The following is a 9,394-nucleotide window of genomic DNA, read 5'->3' as shown; positions in this document are numbered from 1 at the left end:
CTGGCCCCCGTATTTGCTTTCGTTTGTGGGGTCCGCACTTGGTGGTGCTCAGGGAGCACTCCTGTTGGGTCTGGGGGGCCCTCGGCAGCACCGGGGTTTGAACCCAGGGCGGCTGCAGACAGGGCAAGCGATAAGCCTCCGTGGCCCCGCACAGCGGCTCCCAGCCGGCCTCCGTGGCCCCGTGGGAAGAGCCGTGGGCTTCAGTGGCCGCCCCCTAACGCTCCCGCCTCCCGGGTACTCAGCGCACGCTCCCCACTCCGCCTCCAGGCAGCAGCTGCTCTGGGGGCGAAGGGGCAGGGGACAGGAAGTAGAATCCCCGGGGGTCCTGCCCCCCTGTATCTGGACACCGGGCACCTCAGTCCCGGCTATTGGCTATTTCCCTCCCTCTGGGCTAAGCCATTCCCCCCGTGGACTTTCTCCCTTCCTCTCCAGCCTTCAGTTTGGTTCGTTGTGTTTATTTTATATCTAAATTCAATCGGGGCAGTGGGCGGAGTGATAGTCGAGCCGGTGGGGCGTCTCTGCCTTGCCCGCAGCTGACCCGGGTCCAATCTCCAGCACGCATGTGGACACCCCCAGCGGTGACTCCTGAGTCACAGCACGTGGCCAGGCCAGCAAGCGTCTCTACCCCCGTCTCCCAGCTCTCGATTGCCTTTCTTCTCGCGTGGCTCCGTGACTCGCCTCATCCCAGGTGCCCTCACTGGTGCTGGCTGGCACGTGGCTGTGCTTTCTGGCGGTTAACGTGCCAGCGCTGTCGTGTGCGCCTCCTTTACGAGTGTCCATGCGAGCATGCGTCCGTGGGTGCTCGAGTGTAAGGCGAGGGGACGGCAGGCCATTCCTGGCTTGCCCAGGGGCTGGGCGAGAAACTGATGGCTCGCTCTCTCTTTCAGATGCCGGTCCTCAGGACTGCTACGATATTCCACGAACATTTCCAAGTGATAGATCCAGCTCACTCGAAGGCTTCCATAACCACTTTGTAAGTACCCTCGGCCTTCCTGCCACCCGGCATGTTTCACTGTGTTGAGGTCTTTGCCCTTCCCGCCCCGAGACTGAGTGTGATTGTGGTGTCCGTCCGTTCCTTTAGAGCCAGACTGAGAGTCGTGACTGAACAGTTGTGTCTTCCTGTTGGCTCCCTTTGGTGAAAGAAATGTCGTATGTGTTTCAGAAAATCAAAAGTGTGTCGACAGTGGGAAGTGTGTCGAGTGAGGAGCTGGATGAAAATTACGTCCCCATGAACCCCAACTCTCCGCCGAGACAACATTCCAGCAGCTTTACGGAGCCCCTGCAGGAAGCAAATTACGTGCCCATGACTCCGGGGACATTTGACTTTTCTTCATTCGGGATGCAAGTGCCTCCTCCCGCTCACATGGGCTTCAGGTCCAGCCCCAAGACCCCTCCCAGAAGGCCCGTTCCCGTGGCAGACTGTGAACCACCCCCCGTGGATCGGAACCTCAAGCCAGACAGAAAAGGTACGGACCGCCGGGCCGCGTCATGCGCTGCTGCCGTAGTGAACTGCCAGTGCCTCTGACACGGAGACGGGGCTGGACATGCCGGCATGGCCGTCCGCTTCTTCGAGCAAAGCGGTCCCTGGTTAACTGCTGGGAGCTTCGTGATTGTGACGCTGTCTGCGGGTGCCTTGGTGGGGCTTTTGCTTTTGTTTTTGGAGTCTCTGGTCTCTAGAGCAGAAAATCAAAATCTTTATCAGGAGAGCCAGGCAACTGGAGAGAGAGAGTTTGTTCTTTTTTTTTTTTTCTTTTTGGGTTACACCCAGCAATGCACAGGGGTTACTCTGGCTCTGCACTCAGGAATTACTCCTGGTGGTGCTTAGGGGACCATATGGGATGCTGGGAATCGAACCCGGCAAATGCCCTACCCGCTGTGCTATCACTCCAGCCCCGGAGAGAGAGAGTTTAAAGGAGTGGGAGAGCCCTCACCAGACTCGCTGAAGTCGGGGAAGTCAGAGTCTCTTGGCTCCTTGTGGAAACTGGTGATGGGTGAGGCAGACAGTTGCTGGCATTTCAGGAGAACCCAGAAATTTAATTTTTTTTTTGTGTGTGATATTTTGATTTTTTTTTTAATTCTGTTTTTGGGCCACACCCAGCAATGCTCCAGGTTTATTCCTGGCTCTGTGCATTGGAATTACTCGTTGAACTCAGGGCACTGTTTAGGGTGCCCGGGATCAAACTTGGGCTGGCCGTGTGCAAGGCAGTACCCTCCCCACTGTACTATCTCTCCAGCCCCTGATCTTTTTGATTTCAAGAATGTGAGGAGCTGATTCGGTTCTTATTTTCCCAAAAGCACATCCTAGACGATCACCGACCAGACACTTCTGTAAGCCAGCCCCGGCCTTGGCTTGAGCCGGTGATTCAGAGATTCCAAACGCGATTGGCATTGTCCTTTATGGGCAGTGAAGTTGGACTGGCGAGGTGGCTCGGGGGCTGAGCACACCCTTTCCCTGCAGGCCAGCCCGAGTCCAGGCCCCAGAGAACCACCGGGGATAGCCCCTGAGCACGGCCAGGTGCAACCCGTAAGCCAGAAGCAAACCGTGAGGTTGTCTGTCTGATCTCGCCACTGCACCCGCATAACACCTTCTTGTCAGTTACTCTGTCTTTCCCGGGGTGTGAATAAATGCCTCTGGTGCATTCCGTCATCGCAGGCCCTCATAGGGAACCCTAAAGTCTAGTGCAGCGCGATTTCTAGAAACATGGAGAGAAGGAAACTTAGCCGCCCAGCTGACCCCGTGGATCCGAGTCCCTGGGTGTTCTTCTTCGCCTCCTTCCATGGCTGTGCTTGTTGCCATCACCGGGACCTGGTGCCCTGGGCCTCCTGCAGCTGGTTGTGCCCGGGGTGTGTGCAGGATGGGAACGTGGGGGCTGCTCCAACACGTGGCACGTGCGCTCGCCAGGAGGGGCACTTGTGTGCGTGCGCATCCTCGAAGTGCCCGCTGTGGGGCCCCCTCCCCGGCACAGTGCTCACATGCGTCTCTTGAGTCTCGGTCCTCCCCCAGGCAGGAGCCGATAGCTGTGCTCCACCCCACGCGCCTGGCTGCGGAGTGACCCGGAGGTGGGTGGGGCGGGAACCCCCTCTAGGAAGGACCGGCCGGGAGCTGCAGGTTTCCTACCGGGTAACTTCCTTTTCCCCTTTGTCCTCGTTCACCGTAAAAATCTATTTTAGACCTGCTTAGTCACCTTCTGTGTGAAAATACAGACGCTCAAGTATGTCTGGACATGCAGAGACAAAGGATGAGCTCATGGCTCGCGGAGGGATTAAGTTACAGGTGCTGTGAGTTCTGGGGAGGTTGAACTGAGCCTGTCAGCGTGCCCTGCCGCTCGCCCTGTTTCCCCCGTCACCTGTCCGTGTGGGCAGCAGATCTTGACTTTCTGGAGGGGCAGAAGCTCTGGATGGGGGTCGCTCTCGGAGGCCCTGTAACGCCAGGGATTGATCCCCGGCCCCCCCGTTTGCAAAGCATGTGCTGCAGTCTCGGAGCCTGCCCCCCGCCCCCGCCCCAGATCCCTGCCTTTCAGCCCCCCCCCATTGCGACCGTCTCTCTCGGTCCCACCTCGGCGTGGCGGTGGAGCCGTCTGGGTAAGTGCACAGATCCCGGAGCCCTCTGAGCTGTGTCCTTCCCCGCCTCCCGTTCCGTCCCCCCACCCCCCCCACACACACACCCGGCCTCAGGCTCTGCAACACACTGGGTGAGAATTCCTGATACTGTGCGTCGTTCATGGAATTCCACACGGTCGGCGTCATGCAGTGGTGAGAAGAATGGCTCTGTGTTACCAAAGGCCTGATGACCAGAATGGTAGACTTTGCCATCGGTGTTGGCCGTTTGGGTTTTGTTTCTGGGTTTGGTGGCTGACTGGGGGGCTTCCTCCCTGCCTCTGTGCCCCGGGATCACTGGTGGAGGAGGGGGGATTCGAACTCAGGTCCGCCGCATGCAGGGCCAGGGCCAGACGTGCTGGACTGTCTCCTTGGCCCCCGGCAGTTCAGGTTTCAAGTGTCTGAAAGTGGCGTGGGGAGGCAGGGAAAGTCCCAAGCGGTGGGATTTCCTGCCGCCAGCGAGGACAGGGGGCCCCATGGTGGTATCGATCAAGGCAGAGTCAGCCGCAGAGATGGACCTTGATGGCCCGTATGATCTCGTGGGCCGCTGTCGTGCTGACTTTCATTATCAGAACTCACTGTGCCCTCGAGCGTCACATGTGGCTTTTGTTTCTGTGTCAGACGATCCCACGGATATACTCGGTACTGTGTGGGTGACACGCGTATACGGTCACAGCTTCCTAGGCAGTGCTGGGGCTCTGTGCTCGGGCTCGAGAGAGATCTTTGTCCCAGTTCCCTACGCCGACCATCAGCGGTTCTGATCTTAGAACAAAGTAGGTTTGTGGTGGCTTCTGGAAGTTGTGTTCTACTTTTGAAAATGAACTGCAGTGTTGGCAGGCAGTCCAGGGCGCAGTGATCAGCGTCGGTCATGGTTTGTTTGGTGTCTTGCTGAGCTACACGGTGATCTGAGAACATTCAGGGTGAAATGCCCTCATGGTTCTTGGCAGAACCAGGCGTTTTATTAAGACAGTGAAGAGGGGACCATGATCATAGAAACCAAGGAAAGTATGTTAGCTCTTCTTTAGTTTGACGTTTTCAGTAAACTCGATATTAGAATGGAAGCAAGCAGAGATGGTAGAGCCAGTGAGACACTTGCTAGCACACAGTGAACTCCCGACACCTCTGTGGTCCCCCAAGCACTTCCAGGAAAGGTCCTGAGCCTGAAGCCAGAACAAGACCTGAGCACTGCCAGGTGTGGTCCCAGAACAAACAAAAGGAATGTGAGCATGAGAAAACATGTAACGATGACATATTTTGAAAAAGAAAAGTATATTGTAAAAGTATATTGTAAGTCCCCTAACAAAATTGTTTTTTTTTTTTGTTGTTGTTGTTGTTTCACTTTTTTGGGTCACACCTGGCGATGCACAGGGATTATTCCTGACTCTGCACTCAGGAATTACTCCTGGTGGTGCTCAGGGTACCACATAGGATGCTGGGGGTCGAACCCGGTCGGCAGCATGCAAGGCAAATGCCCTACCTACTGTACTATCAGTTCAGCCTCACAAAGTTGAGTTTTAAGAACCTCACCTGTAGATCAGGTATCTTCCTGAGTGCCAAAATTCTCATTATGCATCACAGCAAATGCGACTTTGCAAGTTTGTGAAGTCCCACAAGAGACCCCTAGCATCTCTTACTGACTAAACCTTTCCTGCTAAGCAAATCTAGTTCTATCAAATATGACTTGAAGAGTTTAAAAGCTCAGTATAACCACGACTCCGTACTCGCCTTCTTCGGTCAGGCCTGCCATACATGAGTGACATTGCACTCTTGTTCAAAACCCCGGTTATAAATGCCAGCTGCTCTGGCGGTGCAGATGGGTTTCTCAAATTCCTCCAAGTAACTGAAACTGCAGAACACTAGAGATGTCGCAGGCTCTTATGCAAAGTCCAGGCCCTTTGCACATCACCCAGTTATGGACAGTTTATTTTCCCTGTCCCTCTATTAATTTGTTTAATGAGACACACTATTTTTGTCCCTCTAATAATTTGTTTTGAACCAAGTTGTAGATGGATCGAGAGGGGGAAAGCCTAATTTCCACCCTGTGTTCAGTATGAAGTGTGACACCGTTGCCAGTTTGCAGTTGATGGTTCGTGTTGGCCTCACCTCTGCTGCTGTATGTTCTGATGGAAAAGTCACTTGGCAAAGGGTGGGAAGTTCCTAGAAGGGGCCCATTGTGGCCCCTGGTAGATTCGCTCGTTCACCCAACTGCCATATTTGACCGCTGCGCCTTTCCTTGGCCTCCTCCACACCCCAGCCCGTCTCCTGGTAACGGGAAGGAGCAGCGGTGGGAGCCGTGGAGGCCGTCTTAATGTTGCGTTTTGTTTGGCTTTGTCTGTTCCTGGCATTCGGCAGTAGTTCTGGCCTCCCGTGATTGTTGCGGTTTGAAAGCGTTGCCCAGGGTTGCTGCTGCTGGTGTTTTCCTACTGTTGGTTTGGTTCAAGTGACTTCCGGTCTGGATCTTCATTCCATGGTGGGGATCCATCCGCACGCATCCTCCAAAGAAAATATGAAGTCTGGTTAGAAAAAAAAAATAATAAGAAAAAGACATGCTTCTAGCCAGAACGAACTCCTGAGTGCAGAGCCAGGAATAACCCCCGAGCATCACCGGGTGTGACCCAAAATGCCCCCCCCCCCAACAAAAGACATGCTTTATTCCTTTCGTTATTATTATTATTATTATTATTTTGGAAGTAAAATAGTTTTCCTTTAGAACGGGAACCCGTCAAGTGAAAGAAAGGCACAGCAACCTCAGGCTGGGATGGGCCCGCCCAGACACCGTCCTCTCTGGCCACGAGGCTAGATTGCGGCGCTGCCAGAGGCCCACTCCCCGGGGGGGGGCTTTGGGTCTCCATCACAGGGCAGCAAATCGGCTTCTGGAAGGAGCACCCCACCTGGTGCAGGGGGCAGGGAGGAAGCACATTGCCATCGTCAGTGTGGCTGAGGTGAGGGCTGGGCACTGTTACTGTGTCTCTCTGAGGACTGTCGGTGAGGGAGGAGGGACACCAGAGGCTTTGCGGGTGGCCGATGGATGTGGCGGGTACCAGGTCGTCTCTGAGGAGCTGAGATTTCTCTTCCAAGTGCTCCAGTAAAGGGACCCAGGTAGACGTCGGGGTGAGCCTGGGGTTTGGGGCGGGGGTGGATAATGGCTTTCAGAGAGTGTTTTCCTCGGTGTTCCGAATCCCAGGCCCTCTACCATTGACAGACTGCAGAGGCCTCGCCTCCGAGGGCCCCTTCCTGCTCTGTCCACTCGGGGACTTGCAGCAGTCCTCAGAATCTCCCTCCACTTAAAGTTGAGGTGCAGGTTTCAGGGGCGGCTGTCATGGCTCAGCATGTGTGTGAAGTGGTCTCCCATGGTCAGTCCCATCAGCCTGGCGTGGGTTCGCTTAGCGGGGCCCCTTCTCTCCCGTGCTGACTGTTCAGGTTCAGATAGAGGCCTGTCAGCTGTGTCTAGGAGTTCACCACGTTCAGAGAAACAAATGGGACCAGTGAGGCGAAGCTTTTAAGAGGAAGGGAAGGGCCGGGGAAGGGAGTTCAGACTTCTGTGCCTTGTGTTCAGCTAACCTGGTTCCATCCCTAATATTGCCTGCAGCTCCCTTCTTCCCCACCCCCCAAGTTCCGGGGTCGCTCTCCTCTTTTTTTTTCTTTTTGGCTCACACCCAGCGATGCACAGGGGTCACTCCTGGCTCCACACTCAGGAATTACCCCTGGCCGTGCTCAGGGGACCATATAGGATGCTGGGAATCAACCCGGGTCATCCACGTGCAAGGCAAACGCCCTCCCTGCTGTGCTATCATTCCAGCCCCAGCACAGGGCCAGGAGTAATCCCTGAACTCTGCCTGCTGTGAACCCCAAGCCCGGATAATAATAAGATGAAAGTGAGTAAGAAGGAAGCGGGGGACATCAGACATGCAGATTTTCCAAAGAGCTTTCGGGTGAATGGGAACAGCAAATGATCCTGTTGTCATTTCTCTAGAGACCTCAGGTAGAAGGTGAGAACTTGCCTTCTGAACTCTCTCCCGGCGCCCGCCCTGGCCGGGGTGTGTCGGAAGCAGGACGGGAGGGTGTGCTCACTTCCTGGGAGCACCATCAGGAGTGATCCCGGAGTCAGCCCAGAGCACTGCCCGGGGTGTCTTAAAAGTGAGGAAGAAGAAGAAGGCGGGGGCAGGGGGGAGGAGGAGAACAGTAACTTGGAGGGAAAGGGAGAAACCCTGGCGGCTGGTTCGGCTGAGAGACAGTGACCTTGACTGTTGGCCCACAAGCAGGGTCAGATGCTGTGGGCATGAAGCTGCATGTTGCAGAGTCAGCACAGGATTATGCCCACCAGGGAAAAGGCCCCCAGGAAGCCCACGAGCTCCAGAAAGTGGGTCTCTGAGGAGAGCGAGAGGCACAGTATACGAGAGAGGGCGAGCTTCACATGCCAGAGAAACACGTGGGCAGGGCGGTGTGGTGGGCCGTGGCATGTCCGCCCTGGTTCCACTGTCCCTGGCCTGTAAGAGTCTCCCGTGGAGCTGGAGAGTTTGTTCTGTCGGAGGAGGTGGTGGGAGACTCTGGGCTGTATCCATGGCGCGTACTCCTGGGTGTGCTCAGTGGTCACCGCTGAGGGACCCAGGAAACGGTATACAGAAGGAATAGGACCCGGGTCACTTTGGTCATGGCAGATCTCGAACCCCTGTTCCATCCCCTCACTCTGTTTTCAGATATAAATAAGAAAAGCCATGTATCGCTTTCTTCTTTCCTCAACTAGTAATCCATTTAAACAGTTATAGAAAATTTACTTCTTACAATATTTCTAGCAGTGTCATTTTGTATGAGCACAGTAAGAGATATACTAAGCTTAAAGCTTGGCTCTTCCTGGGGACATCTCACTACATATCCCAGACCACAGCCCTCAGGCCAGGTTTGCCTTCCTAACCCCAGCAGGGCCCTTATTCAGTTACCTCCTTTTGGGTCGTGACAGAGTTTGTCCATGACCGTGCTCTCAACTTATAGTTAAGTGTTTTGGTGCTTGGCCTGGCCCCTTTCGATGCCAGGGTAGCTCACAGCTTGCCCTGTGTCCATCAGTCCCTCGTCAGGACCCTGCTCTCGGAGTGCTAGGAACTAAGGGCAACTGAGGCTTAAGTCAAGTAAAATTGGATGCCCTGGAATAAATATTATTTTGGAGCCAATTAACTCCCGTGTGACACAGCATAGCATCAACTGTCTTCCTGTGTCTATACAAAAAGGACGTTGCTCAGTAAACCGTACAGATGACGTAAAGGAAGGAGAAAAGCAACATGGAATTGTTAGTGCCTGATGGGGTGGGGTGTGCCTCCGTTGCACTGTTGTGGGAGTGGCTCAGTAAGCCTCAGCTCCCCGCGGGAGCAGCAGGGACAACCCGGTGTGACCCCACGGTGTCGGGATGTTGGCCTCTTGGGAGCTGTGCAGAGGTGTGCGTGAGTGATGGGGACTCTCCCCGAGCCGTTGGCCGCGGTCCTCTTCTCTGTGCCCCTCAGTTCGGGGAACAGGGACGCAGAGCCCCCCGCTCCCTAACTCCCGGCTTACGACAGCTCCACCTGGCTGCCTGCACCTCCTCCAACGCATGCCGAGACCCCCGGCAGCTCCTCCAGAGACCCGAGTGCGAGCTTTGGGGGTGCAGCATGCCCGCTTGCGGCCCCGTCGCTTTATCTCCCCCGTCAGAGCATAACCTGATATTAAAGAGCGTCTTCTTTTTACCAATTAGGTCAGAGTCCTAAAATTTTAAGACCCAAACCCCATGGTTTAGAGCGAACTGATTCACAAACCGTAGGGGACTTTACTG

General features: G+C 55.1%; 1 protein-coding gene across 1 annotated transcript in view; it reads left to right on the top strand.

The window, feature by feature from the left end:
* GAB1 (GRB2 associated binding protein 1) overlaps window positions 1-9,394 on the top strand; it is a 119,198-nt gene that overhangs the window by 96,510 nt on the left and 13,294 nt on the right. The window contains 2 exon segments of the mRNA XM_004606200.2: window positions 888-973; window positions 1,163-1,466. Coding sequence (XP_004606257.2) covers window positions 888-973; window positions 1,163-1,466 — 390 coding nt within the window.

The sequence above is a fragment of the Sorex araneus genome, chromosome 7 (genome assembly GCF_027595985.1).
Source record: "Sorex araneus isolate mSorAra2 chromosome 7, mSorAra2.pri, whole genome shotgun sequence".
NCBI classification, from domain to species: Eukaryota; Metazoa; Chordata; class Mammalia; order Eulipotyphla; family Soricidae; genus Sorex; species Sorex araneus.
This window is presented reverse-complemented; position numbering and strand designations above follow the sequence as displayed.